The sequence below is a fragment of the Hemicordylus capensis genome, chromosome 3, assembly GCF_027244095.1.
Source record: "Hemicordylus capensis ecotype Gifberg chromosome 3, rHemCap1.1.pri, whole genome shotgun sequence".
NCBI classification, from domain to species: Eukaryota; Metazoa; Chordata; class Lepidosauria; order Squamata; family Cordylidae; genus Hemicordylus; species Hemicordylus capensis.
The window spans coordinates 353214731-353237933 of NC_069659.1; the positions used below are offsets into that span (position 1 = coordinate 353214731).

At 49.2% G+C, this 23203-nt stretch overlaps 1 protein-coding gene across 1 annotated transcript in view; it reads left to right on the forward strand.

Moving 5' to 3' along the window:
• The first annotated feature begins 358 nt into the window (after positions 1-358).
• Positions 359-23203, forward strand: part of NMUR1 (neuromedin U receptor 1) — a 48884-nt gene continuing 26039 nt past the window's right edge. The window contains exons 1-2 of the mRNA XM_053304675.1: positions 359-516; positions 19475-20396. Of these exons, the coding sequence (XP_053160650.1) occupies positions 19484-20396 (913 nt within the window). The 5' untranslated portion in view covers positions 359-516; positions 19475-19483. The remainder of the gene's footprint in view (positions 517-19474; positions 20397-23203) is intronic.

A 23203-nucleotide genomic window follows, 5' to 3' on the forward strand; every position in this document is an offset into this window, starting at 1 on the left:
GGTTTGAGAACTTTGGCTGAAGGGCGGCATATGGAAATATGCGTACTAGCAGTAGCAGTGGGGTCAGAAGTGGGGGGCAGTCCCCTCTACCGCTTCTCTCTGCCGCAGCACGGGTAGCCCGGCCACAACGCGATGACAAAAGAAGAAGCGTGCCTCTGAGCATGTGCAGTGTGCTCCCCCCATCTCCACTAAGTCGCCGAGCCAGCTCTCCTCCTCCCTCCCACTGGACAGCGGAGCGCAGCTCGCCGCCGCCCCGTCGGGCTGGGACCGGGGGAGGCGGTCCCGGTGTGCGGGCGGGCGGGCACGCCCTCTGGCGGCGCTTTAAAAGACAGGCGGGCGGCGGCGGCGGCGGCACTTTCCTTGCGGCTGCGGGGCGTCCTCGACGGCGGCGTGTGGGGCGAGCCGGGGAAGATGCTGAGGCGAGCTTAGTCGCCGCCGCTGCCGCCGCGGGGCAATAATTCCTCCCGGAATCGCGGCGGGACACGCGCCGGGCTGCCGGGTGATCGCCGCAACGAGGTGAGCAGCGGAACGGCGGCGCGCGCGAGGCTCGGGGCGAGACCCGTCGGTGTCTCGGGTCCGTCGAGGCGCAGCAGCCCAAGGCCGAGCAATGCGCGAGAGGCTCGGGCGGAATTGGCGGGTCGGGGCCAGGCCGGGGGCTCCAGCGGCTGCCTTGGCGGACAGATGAAGAGCCGGGGACGGAGGCGGGCTGCAGGGAAGCCGGGGCGTGGACCGCGCAGGCAGGCTTGAACGTCTGGAAAGAGGTGCCGGGGCTGACGCTGCCGCCCGGGACCCCGCCATCTGTCCCCGAAGCCGTGCTTGCCGATCCTAAACTGGAGGGCGGGGGGAGGCGGCCGCCGTCTACGCTTACTGAGTGCCTGAGGACTAGAACGCCTTCTGCACGTGCTCAGGAGTACTCTTCTGGGTTACATTCTGGCACGTAGCCCTAGTACTTGGGCAGGAGTTTGGGGGACCCAGCAGCCCTGTCCCGGATGAATGCGCCCCTTTGCAGGGGTACGTGGGTGGTGGCGGGGGGGGAGGGTTTTCCAACTCCTAGGGTGGGTTGGCAGACAGTTGCAAGCACTTCTGGACCAAAAAGATGGGCAGAAAAGACTGGATGGAAGATGGGCAGTTAGACTCCAAGTCCAGGAATCACCAGACTGGCAAAGCTGGAGCTTCCAACCTTCATGGGTGGACTCCAGATGTTGATGGACTACAATGCCCATCGCCCCTGCCTGGGTATGATGGGAGTTGTAGTCCCACCACATTTGGGGAACCCAAGCTCAGGAGCCGATGCTGGAAAATGGGCTCGTATAAGGAAAGGTGGCAGTGCTTATCTGGGTAGAAAGGGGCAGGGGTTAACATCCACCCCCACCCAGGCATTGGAGGAGTTCCCTCCTCATGCTGCTGAACTCTCCCAAAAAGATATCTTCTCCCCACAAAAATGTTTTTCCTCCTCCCCCAAATTTAAGCAAGGAGCTCCTCAAGTTTTCCCTCTCTCTGCACGCCCCCCAGAAGGTAGACCGGGCCAGATCCCTTCTGCTCTTAGCTCTGAATCTCTCTATAGTTCTCATTCCATTATGTTGGTGCAGATAGGAGCTCCCCACTGCTGGGACGGGGGTCACAAGACCGGACAGATTGCAACCTGCACACATTTGCTGTGTGCTCCCAATCCAGCCCCTTGCTTATCCTGAATAAAAACCCGAATGCTAGCCCCCAACGTGCGCTTAAAGCAATGTCCAGTTTTGAACCTAAGAGGTGGGCAGCAAAAGGCTCATGAGGCAGGCATGATCCAAGTTTCTAAGATTAGGGACGAAGAAAGCAGGCAGAGAGGAGTTTTCCTTCCTCTTTGTGATGCTGGGACTCGAAATCGGGTGCAGCACACAGCACAGATCCCAAAAAGGTGGCACTTCACCTGGAATTTAGGGCCATAAAATGTGGTGGTGATGGCCGCTGGATTAGAAGACTTTAAAGGGGTGAAAAGGAGGAGAGGTCCGTTGATGCAGGGGACCCGGCAAGCTGCAGGCTTGCAAGTTTTGAGTCTGTGTGTGTGTATTTTGCTGGAAACTTGAGATCTCCCCTCTGGAACCAGATGCAAAACAGTGGCTTGGGGTGCATGTGTGCACTTCAAATTAAGGAGAAGGGCACCTCTTTGGTATCTTTGCATATGTCCAGCCCCAGAAACTTGCTTTCAGCACCAGAGCTGAGCTCAGAGTCCTTCCTTCCTTCCCCATAAAAATCTACTCCTGCCCCAGGTTTCTTCAATTTAGCAGCTTAATTTAGGGGGAGCAGGCAGGGGAAATCCTTTTGCTCTCGGTCAGCAGCAGAAATCCTTGCTGATCTACTGCAGATCTGCCAGTAGATCTGGATCTGCTTTCTGCCTGCCATTGTACCCATGGTTGTTAGCCATGTGGCTAGGTAGAGAGCCTCCATGTTCAGCAGCAGCAGCAGGATGCCACCAAATATGAGCTGCCAGGGAGCAAGAGCAGAAGAGGACTGTTGCCTTCAAGGTCTGCCTCAGAGTTCGAGCAACGTGGCCCCTCAGAGTTCGAGCAACGCCTGCCTTGTGGGCTCCTTGGAGGCCTCTGGTAGGCCACTGTAGGAGACAAGGTGGACCTTTTTGGAGACAAGGTGGACCCAGCAGAGCTCTTCTTATGCTCATGCAACCTCCCACCCTGCCATGGGCTGTTGAAGGACCAGCTCTCCTCATAGGCGGAGAGCTGGTCTTGTGGTAGCAAGCATGAATGGTCCCCTTTGCTAATTAGGGTCTGCCCTAGTTTGTACTTGAATGGGAGGCTACATGTGTGAGCACTGGGAGAGATTCCCCATAGGGGATGGGGCTGCTCTGGGAAGAGCACCTGCATGCTTCATGCAGAAGGGTCCAAGTTCCCTCCCTGGCAGGCAGCATCTCCAGATAGGGCTGAGAGAGACTTCTGCCTACAACCTTGGAGATGCTGCTGCCAGTCGGTGAAGACAGTACTGAGCTAGATAGGCCAATGGTCTGACTCAGTATATGGCCGCTTCCTAGGTTCCCATGGAGCACCACAGCCTCTGCATCATTGCAAGAGATTTTGGGGTGGGGGGTGACGTCCTCCTCTTAGGTTGGCAAAATGCCTTGGGACAGCCCCTTGCATCCCTAATCTAGATGCATGATGTATAAGTGTGTGTGTGTGAAGACAAAGTCGGATTTATTGCTGAATAAATCTACGTTTGAGTATGCCTGCCAGTGCTGGCTGTGCATCCGGCACACAGCTGGTGAAAATAGTGCGGATGGATTGTGCTGTTTGAACAGCCGGGCTCCCTGCTTTGCCCCTGGGAGGAAAAGGACCTCCGCTTTTAATAAGACAGGGGGTTCTCAAACAGGTCCCTAGATGTTGTTGGACTACAACCCCCATCATCCACAGCAAGACCACGGTGACAGTGGGTGATGGGAGTTGTAGTCCAACTGAATCTGTTGACTCGAGGTTGGGAACTCCTGTTCTAGGGCATTTCCAGCCCTCCTTGTTCGATGCGGTAGATCACAGACGGAAGAGGAGAGCTGGTCTTGTGGTAACAAGCATGACTTGTCCCCTTAGCTAAGCAGAGTCTGCCCTGGTTGCATATGAATGGGAGACTAGAAGTGTGAGCACTGGAAGATATTCACTTCAGCAGGGGATGGAGCCGCTCTGGGAAGAGCAGAAGGTTCCCTGGCAGCATCTCCAAGAAAGGGGTTGAGAGAGACTCCTGCCTGCAACCTTGGAGAAGCTGCTGCCAGTCTGTGAAGACAATACTGAGCTAGATAGACCAAGGGTCTGTCTCAGTATATGGCAGCTTCCTATGGACTTAGTTTTTTATTTTAAGCCAAAGTATTCTATTTTCAAGGCCACACCTAAGTTCAAATGTGAAGTAAGAATAGAGAGAGTGCCCCTGAATATGTCCCAAGCAAGCCCCTCCCCTCGCCATTCAGTGAACAGAGGTTATTCCCGCTGGTCAATGGCCTTCCAGATGAAAGGATCCCCCCCCCTCAAATATTTGTGTGCTGATTTCTCAATTCTTAGAAACGAAGCACAAGGCACAAAGCTTGTGGATATGGCTTTAAAAGAGGACTGGGTGCGTGTAAGAGTACAACAGAAAATGCACAGCAAATGTCCATTGATGATGGTGAGAATGCTTTGAGGTGATGGCCACTAATTTGGAGGCTTTAAAAGGGGCTTGGACAAATTCACGGAGGACAGGTCTGTCAAGGGCTACTAGTCCGGTGGCTACCAAACGCAAGATGCCTCTGAAAGTCAGATCGACTGGCATTTGTTAGTGGTTTAAAATAGGCCCATTTACACAGTAAGACCAAACAAGACTTCTCACTTCCTTGGTATGTTTGCTTCTCCTTTGTAAATAACATATGTAGCCCTCCACCCACCCCCATCAAGATCTGGACTACGGAGGGTGGGGGGCTTTGACTGGCCACCTGTTGTGGTCCCAATCCAGGTTTGGACTCCACCATGTGTCCTATTTGCTCTTGGGAGAGAGTTCCCATCTGAGCCAACGGAAGCTTTTTTGCAGCAAACCAGAAGTGGGGAGTTGGGGGGGGAGGAGTCAGGATTGGGACCACGGCAGAGTAGGGTTAAAGCCCCCTCCCCTGTCCTCCCCGCCCCAAGTGTGATCCCAGTCTAGGTCCCATGCATGCTCTTTGCAGGGGGAAGGACAGGTTCCACAGGACCAGTGATGTGATTAAAGTCTCATGAAGCTTGGTCCTTGGGCTGTAGACAGACAGCTATAATTTGTCCGTTTAATAACCTTAGAGCAGGAACATTGAGAGACCTGCCTTAAAACAGGAGTCAGACCCAATTCAAGCCAGGGCTGCTTTTACACAGGATTTATTATCTGTCTTGACTGCAGGGAAAAGCGGATGTTAGACCTGATGCTGCTTTGATTGGTTTATGATGTCCAGCCAAAAAAAGAGAAAATCAGTATGTTTAGAATTTCCACTAAACTTAGGATTCCAAGGTTGGGGGACTTAAGTGCCCGCTTCTAGCACTGCCTCCCTGGCTGGGATGATCCAGCAGGTGCTAGGAACACTACTTAAGTGCACGAATCCCCTCGGCAAGATTGGGATGAGATCTGCGCCCCCCACCCACCCCTCCTGCTAATGCTGCTGATTCCAAGTCTCCATACCCTGTCCTCGCCCACCGGCCCCCTTTAGCTCCACCGAGACTGGGTCAGCCAGGGATGAAGCTCATACCTGGCAGTGAGCTTGCAGTCTCTCCCACAGCAGCATGGAGCATAGTGCCCCGGGCCCTGTCTTCATCAGCCTGGCTCCTCGGTGCATGTGCATGGACATAACACAAGAACACAGGAAACTGCCACACGCGGAGCCAGACCATCGGTCCATTTCGCTTAGCATTGCCTACACTGACTGGCAGCAGCAGCAGCTCTCCAAGGGTTCAGGCCAGAATCTTCCCCAGCTCTACCAGGGATGGAACCTGGGTCCTTCTGCATGCAAAACAGGTGCGGTCTCACGGAGTCCCTAGCTCAAGCATGCATGCACACCTACTGGCAACAGTACTGCTGGGTTTTGCTCAAGAAGTTCTGGTCACCTGTCCACAATTCTGAGTTTTATATAGAAATTCCAGCAGCTGGCCAGAGGGGAACAAATAAAATAAAACCCTTCAGTTTCCAGAGAAAGGAAAAGACAGGCAATGTGGAGGGTGGCGAATAGCTTTGACTCACTCTCTGTTCCTTAATGAAGGCATCTCTGGCCTCCAAAGAGCCTGCTGGTGGGAGGTGCAGCTGTTCCCTGTGGCAAGGCTCTTCTCTGGCCTTCCAGGATGCACAGCCAGGATGTGGCTTAGCTCCTGCTGGAGTGGACCAGGTGTAATTGTCTGGGCAGTGGTAGAAGAGGATGCAATTAGACACCCCAAGGGTGGCCAGGCTGATGCTGAGTGATTATAGACAGGCAAATCAAGCCCATTCCGTAACAATAGCACGACCGGTCCCCTCGGAGATGGAGAGACCAAGAAGGGTCTATTTTGTCGCTGGATGGAAAGATTGCAGATCATTAAACGAGTTGGAAGGGCTGTATAAAATCATGAATATTAATGCGGATTTGTCAATAGGCAGGTAGAACGTTTGGCGGGAGACGCAAACCGGGTTCACTTTTGCTGGATTCTTGATGGATGAGCCTGTCGGGCTGTTAAATTGGTTGCTTTAAACAGTGAAGTTTAAACGAATAAAAAATGGGAACCACAGCCCTGGAGACTCCAAAGACAATGTGGGCAGCCCATCAAGACTAGTTCCAGGAGTTGGGGGACTCTCTGACAAAGGCCCTCTCCTTGCAGTTCTCTTAATTTCAGAGACACAAAGCTAAAAATTCTCTCAAGCTCCCTCAGATCTTCTGTTCTGTTCTGTGCAGAGAGCCCTTTAAAGTTTAATTTTGTTTAGTTTACAGGGCTTTCCTAATCTGTGGTACTCCAGATGTTGCTGAACTACAACTCCCATCATCCACAGCCACATGTGGCTGGGGATGATGGGTTTGTCATTCAGCAACATCTGGAGTTGGGAACCTCTGGTTTAGAATAGTTATATACCTGTTTTGAACAAAAAGGTCATGAGGTAGTGATGTTGCATAGCAGGGAATGTAAAACTAGTTGCCTGTGAATACAAATTGGATTCCCACTAGGCACCGGTGCCACATTTAGTGTACCATTATATTAGGCTCAACTGAGTTTGTACAGTTGTTACAACTCCTATTAGTAGCTGGTAGCAGTAGATCCACATGTGTACCAAGTCCATCAAATATGATAAAATCCATAAGATGTTCACGACAGTGACCTCGGTTTCCAGTATTATTCTTTATGAAGTGGAAACATAGAAGATGTGTGGAAAAATCTTCCTTTGTATAGAAGCTTCTAAACAAGACATGGGAAATGAAATACCCTTAAAGAGATATCGACCTACTCGTGGAGTTCTTTCTCATGCCAATGTATGCAAATGCTTCAGGTGCTCTGCTCTCCCTCCAAATCTAAGATATGCGTGAGTGCTGACTGCAGCAGATCACACCAATCCTGTACCAAAGTAGCTGAGGGACTGGCCAACCTGAGGCTCTCCTGCTGCTGTTGGACTACAACTCCCATCACCCCCAGTTGCAGCAGGAGAACCTCAGGAGAACAACAGCAGGAGAACCTCAGGTTGGCCAGTACCTCAGCTACTAGCTACACTGGCTGCATATTTGTTTCCAGGCCCAATTTAAAGTAAATTGATGGTATTAATTAGTCTGTAAAGCCCTTAATACTGGTTTAGGCAACCTTGGTTCTCCCACTGTTGCTGAACTACAACTCCCATCACACCCAGCCACAGTTTATTGCCCACCCAAGTTGCCCACCCCTGTCTTAATAGTTTGGGGAAAGGGTTACCTTAAGTATCCTCTTTACCAATATTTTTCTTTCTTTTTTCTCCCTCCCCCCTTTTTTTCTTTTTTATATCCTGCTCTTCCTCCCAGGAGCCCAGAGCAGTGTACTACATAGTTAAGTTTCTCCTCACAACAACCCTGTGAAGTAGGTTAGGCTGAGAGAGAAGTGACTGGCCCAGAGTCACCCAGCTAGTATCACGGTTGGATGGAGATTTGAACTCGGGTCTCCCAGGTCCTAGTCCAGCACTCTAACCACTACACCATGCTGACTCCATACTTAAAAGTGGCCATGGGTCCCTTTCTCTGGCCTGTCTCTACCGAAAATGATTGGCGGGTCAGGCCTCCTTCTCAGTGGTGACCTCACACTTGTACAGTTCTCTCTCGAGATCATGCAACAGGCTCCCTCCCAGTTTCCTTGTACATGGGCTGTAAATACCGTTTTATTCAGACAGGCCCTTAATAGATGATCTCTTCTGCAGTTCTAATTTCCCCCCCTGTGCTTGTTCCACTGAGTCATTGTTTGTGATTTTTACATTGATTTTAATGTTTATTTTCATTCTTTCATAAGCCATTTTGAGTGCATTTGTTGGACAAGAGCGGGATAAAAAATGCATAGAAATAAATCAAGTGTGTGTGTGTGTGTGTGTGAGAGAGAGAGAGAGAGACAGAGAAAGAAAGAAAGAAAAGAAAGAGAGAGAGAGAGAGAGAGAGAGAGAGAGATCTTCTGGATGAGGAAGGAAATGGGAAACCCAAGTAGGGAGGGGAGGGGGACGGGTAGCCAGAGATCAGAGTCTTCTTTGCATGCAGAGAAGACCCCAGGCTCCAGCCCCAGCAGTTCCTCCCCAAGGAATCCCAGGCTGCACAGCATGTTGGAGTGCCAGATTACTCTCTATGTCGGAGTTTCAGGTTTGGAACTCGCTAAAGTCTTTTTCAAAAAATATCTGTGGAGGCGGGAACCAGTTTGGGGTGGGTTTCTGTGTTTCTGTGCCTAGCCCTTCCCCTCACAGCATGATCCCCCCCCAATCCCCCCCCAAGTGGCTATTAGCCACACAGAGGGGGGGAAATGCCCCTTTCCCCCTCCCCAGCTTCTAATCGCTTCTGGGGCAGGAGGTATGATTTAAATCAAGAAATCAACATGGGGGCAAAGGGTTAATCACCCCCACATCACCGCCGCCCCCGCCCAGCCCTCCACAGGGCTTTTTGAGATATGCCTGCCCCGCCCCCAGTGGCTTTCTGAAAAAAGAAACCGGACCTCAGGAGTTCTAATCGGAGACTTCTTGTGCTGCATCGAGCTCGGCCCTTTGGTCTTGGAAGGGAACCTAGGAAGGAACCTAGGAAGCTGCCTTATCCCGAGTCGGCCCATTGGTCCACCTAGCTCCGTGTTGAGATACACCGACTGGCAGTGGCTTCTCCAAGGTTTCAGGCTAGAATCTCTCCCAGCACTACCTGGAGATGCCAGGGAGTACATAGGAAGCTGCCTTCTACTGAGTCAGACCATGACTCAGTACTGAGTCAACTCAGTATTGTCTTCACAGACTGGCAGCAGCATCTCCAAGGTTTCAGCCAGCAGGAGTCTCTCTCAGCCCTATCTTGGAGATGCCGCCAGGGAGGGAACTTGGCCCCGGGTGAAACGGTCAGGGGAAACAGGGAGAAGAATGGTCTGCCTTTTGCTGTCTTGCAGATTGACTGGGAATGATGGGAGTTGTAGTTCAACAAATTTGGCAGCCCATGATTGGGAAGCCCTGTAGTAGGAACATAGGAAGCTGCCATATACTGAGTCAGACCATTGGTCTATCTAGCCTAGTATTGTCTACACAAACTGGCAGCGGCTTCGCCAAGGTTGCAGGCAGGAGTTTCTCTCAGCTTCTGAGAGAGTCTGCCCAGCTCTGTCTGTCAGCTTCTGAGAGAGTCTCTCTCAGCCCTGGAGAATCCAAGGAGGGAACTTGGAGCCTAGATGCTCTTCCCAGAGCGGCTCCATCCTTTGAGGGGGAATATCTTACAGTGCTCACACGTCTAGTCTCCCATTCATATGCAACCAGGGCAGACCCTGCTTAGCTAAGGGGACAAGTCATGCTTGCTACCACCAGCCCAGCCCTCCTCTCCGTAGACCTGGGCTCTTCTGCATACGAAGCAAGGACTCTGCCACTGAGCTGTGGCCGCATCCCCAGTTGGCGTCCGCTGGAGGCTTTACAGACAGGGCTCTTACCCCGAATCTCCTTCCGCAGAGTGTGTGTGTGTTCACACGCCAGCCAAACCTACCCTGAAGTCCCTTCGAGATCCTTGGACCCACTCCACACACAAATCGGGCTTTGTCTTGCAAATTCTAACTTATCTCGGTGTATTTCCACGTGTTTAAAATGCTGGTTTTAAAGCAACTTTATCTGAAAACACTGGAGCAAATCGGGAGAGGGGCTGACATAGAACCATTAGCATGATAAGAGGGATGCTCTCTCTAGAAATGCAGATTAGTAATCTCTCTTTTGTAATCTCTCTCTCTCCCCGCCTCCCCATTGGCTAGAAGGAAAACACGGAGGCATGGCATGTGAACTTGCACCAAAACAAAACCCGAGAGCAGAGGGGAGGGGCTCCTTCCCTCAATGCCACGGGTGTGATTCTCAGTGGCTTCACTCAACACTTACCCTGCAGCATGAAGCCATGTGCGCATAACTCCCTGGAGCAGACAGCAGTGGGTGAGCAAAGTGAACCAATGATCTGGCTCGGAGTAACAAGGCAGCCTCCATTTATGGGTCATATCATCTCGTCAAGGAGAGACGTGACTCAGCAGAGGCAGAGGACCGAGGTAGGGCAAGGGGATACCACGGGGGAAAGGATTGCCCACACACAGGGGTGACCAACCTGAGGCTCTCCAGCTGTGTATTTGGACTACAACTCCCATCATCCCCAGGTGTGCCTGGGGGTGATGACAGTTCTTGTCCGACAACAGCTGGAGAGCATTGGGTTGCCGCCCTCTCCGCCTTAATCAGAAAGCCTGGGCAAGCATCTATCAAGTGGAAAGGAAAGGTTGTGCCCTGGAGTCAGTGTCAACTCCTGGCAACCACAGATTCTGCTAGAAACTGACTTAATGGATTAATCAGTGTGACATTAACTGATTGCTGGATGTGAAGGACAATTCAAAACTGAGCTCTAATCACAGCTCACTGCTGAGCATAATGTCATCCCTCTGCTGTTCCAGGGTCCTGGCTGGCTGCTCCTTAGCTGCAGGTCTCCAAGGCCTTGAGCCAAGTTACCATACTTAGACACTCTGCATCAAAGCTTTCATCTGAGCCAGACACGGAACTCTTGTATGTGCATAGCAGTACCATTGCCCAGGGTCTCTGAGCATGTGCAGAGTGCTTTCCTGTCACCCGGTTAGCAGGCTGCAGCCAGCCCCAACTGAGATAGGCAAGGTGACAGGACAGCCTGGATAATGGGCGCAAGTTTCAGGCAGGTGTAAGCTTCAGAATACCTTTCTAAAAATGGATGCTTTGGGGTAATGCTTTCTAAGACATTGTCAGGCCTGTCTGTAGAGGAAGGAGAGGTCCCCTTTTGGATAATGTGTGAAGTAAGAAAGCAAAGGGCTCCTGAGGAAGCGAAGAGTGCCTCTTTCGTTCTCACAAGTACATAATCAGAGGCGGGCTTCAGATTTTTGGATATAGGGTCACTTCTGGGGAGACTGGATCACTACTCCCTCTCCTTTGATAAATCACTCCCTTTCTAATTTTCTGTTAGTACCCAGTTGAAGGGAAAGTGCAGGGTGCCTCCCTCCAGGGTAGACAGTAGTTGTGGTTATAAATATACAGTTAAAAATACCACAAGGTAGACTGTCCAGTGAATGACAGCTTCCTGAGAGGCCGCAGTGTTAGCCTGTTGATGCAAAAACAAACTAACACAAAGAGATTCTATTTAGCAGGGGAGTGCAATTGTCCCTTTTCAAGCCAGCATCCCTCCAGCGAATGACATATCCCTCCCGTCCTTTTTCTTTTGAGATGGTGGCGAGCCCCTTTGAGAGGAGAAACCAGTCATTCCTGCTAACAAGGCAACTTTTCACAGTGGTGGCTCTTTTACAAAGAGCAAGGGGAGAGCATCAGTGCTATTCCTTCCGCCCCAGCACAGCACCCTCCCCAGTGGCATTTGCAAGCTGCCTTAAGTTGCTTGTTGTATCGAGGACCTTTTTGGAACAGAGAACCATCTTCAGGCATTGCTGTGGCACACAGGTTGGGAACTGCCCCTGCTAACTGAGCAAAGAGGCACCTTTTCAAGTGATGGGGCTCTTATATTTTTGCAGGGGGCGGGGTGATAGCTGTTCATCCCAGCATAGCATCCCTGCCTGGGTTTGTTGCAGGGGTCTCCCTTGTGTCTTCTTAGACCCTGAGCCCCTTTGGAACAGGAAGCCATCTTCCCATTTCGCTTTGAGAACATCTTTGCTGAAAAGTGGTATGGTATATAAATAATAAGACATAATTGTATTTATTTATTATTAGAAACATTTAATATACCACCCACTCCGAAGACTCTGGGCTGTGTACAAAAGCTTACAGAGCAAGACAGCATTAAAATTACATTCTAAATTAAAAACGAAAGTAACTTAACAAAAAGAAAAAACCAAATAGGTAAACTACAGGGTAAAAGCCTGGCAAAAAAAGAAAAGTCTTCAATAGAGATTTAAAAATCAATAAGGAAGGAGCTAAACGACTCTGAAGGGGAAGGGAGTTCCAGAGAAAATTACCAAAGCAGTCCCACTGAAATTAAAAGGACAAATTAGGCATTGCCTAACTTGTCCTTTTAATTTCAAAGGGGACTACTTTGAGTAATTTTCTTCCTTATATGGGTCAGTAGTAGTAGTAGTAGTAGTAGTAATAATAATAATACAGTTGGTATTTAAGGTGCCACAAAACACTCTGCTGCTTTTGCTGCAACAAACTAACAAGCTTCTTCTCGGAAAGATTTAGTGTAACTTAAACTTGTGCAGGCTGCTTGTCAGATAAGGAACACTTCAGTTCATCTGATGAAGCGGGTGGTAGACCATAAAAGTTAATGCAACCATAAATCTTAGTCTTTAAGGTGCCACAAGACTCTGTTTTTACCCAATGTCGGGTGTCAGCTGGAGGGGAAAAAGGAAAGAGAAGGTCAACGGGATAATTTTATGTCCTCCTTTCCTAGGGTAGCAGTAAATTTGCCTTCGAAGCCATCTATAGCCTTGTTGTCATCCCTTGCTCCATCTCCTCCTCATTACATCCCAATGAATCTCTGCCTAAGTCTTTTGTTTCTGGCAAGGATGAGATGGGGCCAAAGCGCCGTGGTAGAGCTTCTGTTTCGTATGCAGAAGGTTCCGGGTAGGGGTGTGCACGAAACCGATTCTAGTGATTCAGTTTGAGTTTGAGCTGAACCCGAACCAGACCATGAGCCGGTTCGAGTTGAACTGGTCCCCAGTCAGAGTGTCAAACCGGGACGAACCGGTTCAGAACTAGTTTGGTGGTTCGAGGTGGCATACTTGTAAAGGGGAATCCAGTGAACATAGGAACATAGGAAACTGCCATATACTGAGTCAGACCCTTGGTCTATCTAGCTCAGTATTGCCTTCACAGACTGGCAGCGGCTTCTCCAAGGTTGCAGGCAGGAATCTCTCTCAGCCCTATCTTGGAGAAGCCAGGGAGGGAACTTGGAACCTTCTGCTCTTCCCAGAGTGGCTCCATCCCCTGCTGAGGGGAATATCTTGCAGTGCTCACACATCAAGTCTCCCATTCAGATGCAACCAGGGCAGGCCCTGCTTAGCTAAGGGGACAAGTCATGCTTGCTACCACAAGACCAGCTCTCCTCTCCGAAGATTCCCCTTTACAAGCAAAGGCGGGAATCCTGCCTGCCTTAAAAAAAAAATCCTAAATGGGGCATCGGGGAGGCACCGGTAATCCAAGGTTTTGGTGTGGCTCCTCCAGACCGGGACCGGTGCTCCAGTGGTGTGGTTCTGGCCTCCTCAAATGCTCTCCAGTGCACTGGAGTGGGAAATGGCTCTTGCACTGAAAGGGATTTTTGGTCAAAGTGACCCCTGCTTTAATATAGTGAAGATCACTGGTTTGCAGCAGTGTTAATAGTTCCCGTTTTTAGGGTTTAAAAGTAAAGTGTACCATCGAGTCGGTGTCGACTCCTGGTGACCACAGAGCCCCGTGGTTGTCTTTGGTAGAATACAGGAGGGATTGACCATTGCCTCCTCCAGTGCAGTATGAGATGATGCCTTTCAGCATCTTCCTATATCGCTGCTGCCCGATACAGGTGTTTCCCATCGTCTGGGAAACATACCAGCAGGGATTCAAACTGCCAACCACTGGCTTGCTAGTCAAGTCATTCCCCGCTGCACCATTAGGTGGCTTGTTTCCTTCTAATTTCCCAGCTGGCAAAAACTAAGAAATGCACAGGATACCTTAGGGTGCAACAGATTGCAGTTCCATCTCTATCAAAGGCACACTTTATAATAATTATCTTAATAAAACAAAGGCATTCGCACTCTTATGTTTCATAAAAGTAGCAATTTTTTGCACAAACTAATTTACAGTTAATGTATTTCATGTTCTTGAGGTATTAAGAGAGAATTTAAGTACAATAAGAAAGCAAGTATGAATGGATTTCAGTTTCCCCAAAAATATTCAGGGGTTTTCTAGGGGGGGAAATGTTTTTTTTAATCATGGCTTTATGCTTTATAGCGGTCTCCTTCATAAGCACAAAGTAATCTTCTGTTTGTTTAACTAAGACTTTATTCCAGTAACCACTCCATTTTCTCCATCTCCTTTTCCTCCCTTTGGTTTCTGACTCTACCCATCACACCCCACCCACCCCTCCATGGTCCCTCTAATTTTTCTAATCTCTGTGCAGAATGAGTTTTGTTCTGGGGGGTGGGCAGTATCAAGGCGGTGTGCACGCACGTGCATCCAGAATGGGGCCTTTCTGATTCAACCTGAGCGGGATCTAAAATTAACTGAGCTGATATTTTATAACTTGTGAGCGTGCACACATGTGCACACCTTAGAGGGAACACTGCCCCCCCCCCAGCCGCCAATACTCTCTACAGGACCTTATACCGCTAGACATGGAAACAGAACATCAAAGGACTATTGAGAAATGCCAATATTTCTTAGTAGAATAATGATAAAAGCAATGATTGACATAGCTGTGTGGAAAAAAGATTCTGTATTGCATCTGGTCACATTTAATAAGTAGTTTATAATGGGTATTGTATGAACAGTATGTGTTAGTGTAATTTTTATTTGTTTTGGTATTTTTGTGGAAAGAAAGAAAACTTGATTTTTTGAGGGACGGGGGTGTATTTATCCAGGCCTGTAGCCAGAAGGTTTATGATGGGGAAGGTCTAAGAGAATGTAAAATATATCGGGTATTAATAAAATAAAATGTAATGTTAAGCAACCTAGGGCAGGGCCAGCAGTTCTGATGGGAACTTTCGGCTGAATTTTGGCAGAGTTCAGGAGCGGCGCGGGTGGGGGACGTTTCTGCCCTTTTGGAGGGAATTTTCAGGGACAGGGAAACCAATTGCTTCCTCTGCTAACTGGCAACCACCACAATGCACCACAACAATGTTATGTCAACAACTCTCCTCTCTGGAAATTAACAAAATCCATCCCCACCTGCCAACTTTCATGGCCTGTGAATGAGGCTGTGAAATTGGGGAGAGACATTTTGGCCTTTGCCTAAAAACAAAAAAATAAGGAGTGTGTGTGTGTCCGCCCGTCCGTCTGTCCCCATTACGCAGTTTCTGTTCTGTTCTGTTAGCCAGAATATTGGAAGGTGGCCACAGATTTACATCTCAGTGAGGAACTGAGTAGAATGTTGCTTGCACATTTTGTCTTTCATCTCCACAAGTAAATCTGTAGCCAGTTTGTGAAAGAGAGAAAGAAAACTGAGCATTCAAAATGGGTATGGAATCCCCCTTGGGGTGAGCAGGTCCCCAAAGATACCCCCACTGCCCCACAGCTACAGTCTAGGATTTATTCTTGTTAATAAACAATAATATTGTTGTGGTGTATTATTTATTTTTCAGCCTATGCATGCTGGAAAATGTTGGATTCGATCCAACCTGACCTAGCAGGGAGATTGCTGGGAGGGCCAAAGCTACTGGTCTGGTTAGATTGGGTTGGAACTCCAACACTTCTCCGACATTCTGCTGCACCCTTGCCTTACCTGGGACCATCTTCACTGCTGGAATGCAGAGCCAGGCAGCCAGCTGCTTTGTGTTCACCTGCTTGGGGGAAATCCTGGTGGGTTTTTTTTCCTTTGAACTTCAAGCCCTGCTGAAGGAAAAGGATTTTTCAGATAGTCCTTCTGTTCCCTGAGCAGGGAGGTCACAAGGTCCCCCCTTCTCCCAGCTTCCTGGATGCAGCCCTTCAAAGCCACCCTTGGAGCCAAGGAAGAGAGAAATCTTATTTGAAGAGAAGTCCAACAGGCATGTCGACTCCGTGATAGCAGGAGGGAATGTTGACAGAGTTCTGGCTGTCAGGGGTCCCTCCTGTCATTGCAGAACTCATTCCAATAACGTCTGACAGAGGACGGCATATTAGATCCAACATGCCTGTTGGGCCTGACATGATGCAGCAGAGCCTTAATTGTTATTTGTGGTTATAAGCAGGGGATTGGGCAAGTCTGGTGCTTTCTAGGTCTCTGATTCTGGGAGTCAGCTCCTGCGACTTATACCCAGTAAATAATTGCTTACATTTGTCAGGCAGTACAGAGGAGCCGGGGCACGTGATGCCCAGGTCATCCCAAGCTACTGACACCTCTGCTTGTGCACATGATGGACTTGCATGAGCAGTAGAGCACTGGGGCCATGAAGGCATGCAAGCTCATGGGACTGGTTTTTTTTAAAAGATTGCAAGTTTGCCTTTTAAACTTAAGAACAGCCCCGCTGGATCAGACCCAACAAGGCCCATCTAGTCCAGCATTTAAGATTGCAAGTTTGCCCTGCTGGATCAGGCCCAACAAGGCCCATCTAGTCCAGCATCCTGTTTCACACAGTGGCCCACAAGATGCCTCTGGAAAGCCCACAGGCAAGATCAGAGGGCATGCCCTCTCTCCTGCTGTTGCTCCCCTGCAGCTGGTATTTAGAGGCATCTTGCCTCTGAGGCTAGAGATGGCCTATAGCCACCAGACTAGTAGCCATTGATAGACCTGTTCTCCATGAATTAGTCTAAGCCCCTTTTAAAGCCATCCAAGCTAGTGGCCATCACCACATCCCGTGGCAGAGAATTCCATAGATTAATTATGCATTGTGTGAAGAAGTACTTCCTTTTGTTGGTGCTAAAATTCCTGACCTTCCGTTTCATGGGATGACCCCTGGTTCTAGTGTTCTGAGAGAGGGAGAAACATTTCTTTGTCCACTCTCTCCACTCCATGCATAATTTTATACACTTCTATCATGTCTCCCCTTAGTCGCCTCTTTTCCAAACTAAAGAGCCCCAGATGCTGTAGCCTTGCCTCATAAGGAAGGTTCCATGAATCTTCCAGTTCATGGAAGATGCACCTCAGTTTCACACTAGTAGATTGTGGGTACGAATGGATGTCAACAAAGGCCAGCCAGTAGTTGTGAGGGCCCATCTTTCCTGTTATTCTGAGCTCCTGGTGGCCAGGTGTGCAGCCTAATCCTATGCTTGCTTACTCGAATGAAATCCTCCCATGTTTGGTGGGTTTATTCCAGGTAAGTGTCCATAGCATTCCACCCTTAAGTGTCTAAGCTGCAAGGTTCCTCAGCAGATGAGCTGTGTGGGCCAAGGGACTTCACATGGTGGGTGGGAAGGAAATGCAAACCAGCTAGGGGTGTGCATGAACCACGGTCCGAGCACCGGTTCGGTGTCATGTGCATGCTGGTGCCACATGGGGGTACTTGGGAGGAGCGCCACCCCAACAGGAAGATGGATGGGGCAGCAGATAAGCCCTCGTCTCCTCTTTCTTAAAGCTCCTGCTCCCCTCCCCATGGCACCGAACTGGTTTGGCGCCGAACCAGTGCTCGAACCATGGTTCGTTCACATCCCTAAAACCAATCCAGAAGAGAAACTGACCGAGACCAGGGTGTTGTTGTTTTTTGTAGTGTTGCTAAGGCAGGAAGAGGCCTGAAACCTCTTTTCTTCATTTGATTTGGGGGCTCCTTTTGATAAGCCAGAGCTGCAAGATGGATTGCAAATTCTCCCCAAATCAATGAAAAGCTGGAAGGAGCCAGTTCTCCTCATCATAAATTTGCTGGCACTTGATCCTCTTGAGCATTTCAGGCTTACAGCACTACCCATTTTTTTCTCTAGAGTTGAGTTCTGGAACTGTTGAAGCTTCCTTTCAGGCTGTAAATATATATTCTTCCCCAGCTCCATCCCACTCCGCAATTATCGCCAATTATGCTCTTTCGAGCTGAGAACATGAGTGAGAACAACACATGAGTTGTCCCCAAAAGTTGTCTCCAACTTTTTATTTGTGCTGATGGATAATTCTGTGTGACTCAAAAGCTTGCATGCTTCACCTGACTTTAAAGAAAAAAAAGTCTAGTGAAAGCTATCTCCTAGAGACAAAAATAGATTAAAAGTCTATTTTTGCATGTCTTAAAGATCAAACCAAACGCAAACAGAGAATGAAGACCTGCTTCATATACCCCTGTTGTCTCTATTTACCAGGGGGAATACCAATTTTCTGGGACCCTGGACTGGCCCAATTGTTGTGCCTTTTATTTATTTTATTTTATTCATCATAATTACATACTGCCCTATATAGAATCCCAGGGCAGTTCACCGTTTTCTCCAGCCACTCAAGCCTGACTACTCCTGCCTTCATAATTCATTTGAGATGCATGTAGATTCAGGGGCAGCCCTTTCATGAGGCAAGGTGAGGCGGTTGCTTTGGGTGGCCGATTATTAAGGCACCAAATAGGTCTCCTGTTGCCACCATTTGAGCAGCTCTTTGGATCTTGAGCAGCTCTTTGGAGCAGCTCTTTGGGAAGAGCAGAAGGTTTCAGGTTCTCTCCCTGGCAGCATCTCCAAGAAAGGGCTGAGAGAGATTCCCACCTGCAACCTTGGAGAAGCTGCTGCCAGTCTGTGAAGACAATACTGAGCTAGATAGACCAATGGTCTGACTCCGTATATGGCAGCTTCCTGTGTTCCTATGATGCAACCTGGTCTCTTCAAGCTTCTCAAGGAGTGCCTCTCCTGATACTCCTTTTTAAATTTATTTTTACGTTTATAGCCCACTGTGTAGGCAATACTGAGCTAGATGGGCCAAGGGTCTGACTCAGTAGAAAGCAGCTTCCTATGTTCCGGGGGAGGGGGAAGGGGAAGGAAAGGTTGTGCCGTCAAGTTGGTGTCGACTCCTGACAACCACAGAGCCATGTGGTTTTCTTGGTAGAATTCAGGAGGGGTTTACCATGCCTTCTCCCATGCAGCCAGCGTGGTATAGTGGTTAGAGTGCTGGACTAGGACCGGGGAGACCCGAGTTCAAATCCCCACTCAGCCATGATATTAGCTGGGTGACTCTGGGCCAGTCACCTCTGTCTCAGCCTAACCTACTTCACATGGTTGTGAGGAGAAACTTAAGTATGTGGTACACCACTCTGGGATCCTTGGAGGAAGAGCGGGATATAAAATGTGAATCATCATCATCATCATCTCCTGGTAGGACTGGGAGAGTCTCTTGCCTGAAACCTTAGAGAACTGCTGCCAGCCAGTGTAGACAGTACAGAACTAGATGGGCCAATGGTTTGACTCCACATAAGGCAGCTTCCTATGTTCCTAAGGGGACCCTCCCCTGCCAACTCTCAGCAGAGAATCACTGCCCCACCCCAAATACAGTCACTCTCTCAAGGCTCCACTCTGCCTGCGGTATTTTGTCCTACAGTAGCCCGTCCTGCACTACTTGCAAGCAAGCCCTAATTTGCAGCAAAATGGAGAAAAAATACAGCAAGTCTTAATTTGCACGAATAGTTTATACATCCATGGACATGTGGGCAAGCAGGTCTGTAGCAAAGAGCAGCCGAACCCCCAGGCTGGCCCCTTCTCTGCCCCCCTGGGCCACATTCTGGTGGCGGCGGCTGCTGCTACTCACCTGCTCTTCTCTTTCCAGGTCAAGATCATGAATTCCTCCGTCAACTCTCCAAATCTGGAACTAACCTTGTTCAGCCAGGAGGTACTTGGGAAGCTGGCCTACCAGGACGAAAGCAACAGCAGCAGCCGCCGCCAGGAGGGAAGGCTGAATCACATTGACCCCGAGATCTTCAACATGACAGCAGAAGAGCTCCGGATAAAATTCTTGGGTCCCCGTCAGTCCAGTTTCTTTGTCCCCATCTGTACGACGTACCTCCTGATCTTTGTGGTGGGTGCCATGGGCAACGCGCTGACCTGCCTGGTCATCATCCAGCATCGGTTCATGAGGACGCCCACCAACTACTACCTGTTCAGCTTGGCCGTCTCGGACCTGCTGGTGCTCCTCTTGGGGATGCCCCTGGAGCTCTACGAGATGTGGAGCAACTACCCTTTCCTCTTGGGCGCTGGCGGCTGCTGCTTCAAGACCCTGCTCTTCGAGGCCGTCTGCTTCGCCTCCATCCTCAACGTGACGGCGCTCAGTGTGGAGCGCTACATCGCGGTGGTCCACCCCCTCAAGGCGAAGTACGTGGTGACAAAGAACCACGCCAAGAGGGTCATCCTGGCGGTCTGGGCCCTGTCCGTGGTCTGCTCCATCCCCAACACCAGCCTGCACGGCATCCAGACCCTCTATGTGCCCTACTGGGGCGTGGTCCCGGACTCGGCCACCTGCACGCTGGTGAAGCCTCGCTGGATGTACAACCTTGTCATCCAGGTCACCACCATCGTCTTCTTCTTCGTGCCCATGGGCGTCATCAGCGTGCTCTACCTCCTCATCGGCCTGCAGCTGAGGAAGGAGAAGATGCTGGAGGCGCTGGAGGCCAAGGCGGGCAGCAGCTGCGATTACCACAACATCCGCCTCCAGCAGAAGAAGATCCGAAGGAGGCAGGTGACTAATATGCTATGTAAGTTGACAAGGAGGCGCCCCGGGAGCGCGGCATCCTCACAGAGTGTGATGAGAGCTCATGGGCCTTCTCGGGCAGTCTTGCCCAACTACTCAGGCCCACCTGCAAATCTTGGACTACAACTCCCACAATCCCTGACTCAGTGCCGGATTTAGGCACAAGCTACAGTTCAGGGGCCTCACATTATTAAAGGTAAATAAAGTGTGCCGTCAAGTCGATTTCGACTGCTGGTGCCCACAGAGCCATGTGGTTTTCTTTGGAAGAAATACAGGAGGGGTTGACCATTGCCTCCTCCCACGCAGTATGAGATGATGCCTTTCAGCACCTTCCTATATTGCTGCTGCCTGATATAGTAGCAGTGAGGATTTGAACTGGCAGCCTTCTGCTTGTTAGTCAAGCATTTCCCCACTGTGCCACTTAAGGTGTAGCCTCACATTATTAAGGAACTCTAAATTTGTTTTGTTTTTTTAAAGACTAAATTTCAAATTTTATATAAGGTATCTTCCATTAAAGTTGTTTCTAATGCAAATAGGCCTATTGCCTATTTGATTATTTCTTTTTCATTAGTCATTAGAAGATTATTTTTTGTTGAATCTTTGCCAAGTAAAATCAAAGCTTTATTATTTCTATTGTCATTGTCCCTTTTGTTAGTACAGGAGAACCTGGTTACTCACGGGGGTTCTGTTTCTCACCTACTACTGCGAGTAACAGAACAGTAAGGTAAAGTGTGCTGTCAAGACGGTGTTGACTCCTGGTGACCACAGAGCCCTGTGGTTGTCTACAGGAGGGGTATACGATGGCCATCTCCCGCGCAGTGTGAGATGATGCCTTTCCGCATCTTTCCTATATGGCTGCTGCCCGATAGAGGTGTTTCCCATAGTCTGGGAAAGATACCGGCGGGGATACGAACCAGCAACCTCTGGCTTGAGAATCTAGTCATTTCCCTGCTGCACCATTAGGTGGCTTAACAGAACAGTAATGAGGCAATATTGCTATGGGAAAGGGGGGGTTAGGTTCCAAAGTGGAGGGAAAACGAGAGAGAAAACGGCAAAAAACCAGCAAAATAACGTGAAATAACTCACTGTGGTGTGCTCCGCAAGGTCTGTATGTGTCCAGGAATTCCCCCATGTGCCTTGGAATGCCCACAAATGCCCCCCCCCCCCAAGCCAGGGAAAACAGTGGGGGGAAGTCTATTTTTAAAAAGAAAGGAGTCTCAAAATGGCTCTTGAAGACAAAATAGTGAGCAGAAGTACCTTCGTGATAGGGTTGCCATATTCTGGCTCTCCAAATCCTGGTGCCCAATTTGCATAATATGTAAATTGGCCTGCAAATAATTTGCATATGCAGATTAATAATTAAATAATTCACATATACAGATGCACATTCCAGTTGGCTTGTATTTGCTCTGGATATCTACCGACAATAGTTGGGGAAGATATCTTTGCCTGACTATTTTCCTTGACACATTAACAGTAGCAATAGAACAACAACAAAAATGCACAGCTTTTAAATTAAGGCTGCAATTCTGCACACACTTATTTGAGAGAAGATCTGATTGAAACCAACGGTACTTACGTCTAACTAGGCATGCATTGAATGTAAAGCCAAGAAAGTCCTTAAACATTACAATACACAGCCTGGTAGGCAGGTAGTGATTCACATCAAGAGCAAGCTATCCTCCCAACCGGCCTATAGAGATCCCCTGCTGATAACAAACAAGGCAACATTCCTCAGGGGATTACTGTACTTATGAAAGTGAAACCCTCCCAGCTAGCCTCCTGGGCTCTTCCTCTCTTAATCTAAGTCCAGCAGTTGAGCAGAATAGTGACTGCACGTTTTGCTCCATGATTCCGCTTCTACAAGGTCTAGAGCTTAGCTTTTTTTAAAAAAAAATTAAAGCTGAAATCTGGGCGAATCTGGGTGGGCTAAGAAATCTGGGTGAGATGCTTAAAATCCAGGTGATCCCCGGAATTCTGGGGGGCATGACAACCCAACTCCGTAGCCACTTCCGGCCCTCTAGGAACTGTGGATATGTAGGTTTTAACCCATTCGTATCTGTGGGCACTGAAAATGGGTGTCAATGAGACACCCCACAGATATGCAGAACTGCAAATAGCAGTTCCACAAATAACGAGGTTCTCCTGTATTACCAAATATATATTTGTGCAGCCCTGTCCGAAAGCACAGAAAGTTAGAGCAGGGCCCTGATTCAGTCCGTCATGACTCAGCGAAGCTGTGTTGGGTGGAGGGGAGCTATTCAGATGCATCCCAGAGTCTTTGGAGTGGGTGGCATATTAAATGTTTCTAATAAATAAATTAAATCCCACCCACCCCCATTGGCCGAAAGTGAAGCACTAATCTGCGGAGCCAAAGCGAGGTGGGAGCAAAGGAAACTGGGCCACACCCTCCACTGGGTGCCTCCCCACCTCTCAAACTAATTACCAGGACTGGCAGGGGTGAGTGGGGAAAGGCCCTAGTCTTTCTCTTCCGTCCCCATTGCAAGGGAGCAAGCCGCTATGTGGCCCTCAGTGTTTCTGCTGTCAAAGCCCGAAGTTCTGGATTGTGCTTCCAGCTGAAATCAGACCTTCTCCATCTCTGGCAGTTGTTTTTTTTTCTTTTTAAGACTCTCTTTATTCACCCAAGGGTTTTAACTACAATTGTGGTTTTAAACTGTCTTGATGTTTTAATTTCTGTTTCTGTTTTATGTTTGATGTAAACCAGCCAGAGACTTGAGTTTGGGGTGGTGTACAAATATACTAAATACAAATTAAATAAGGAGCATTTTTGGAACATAGGAATATAGGTAG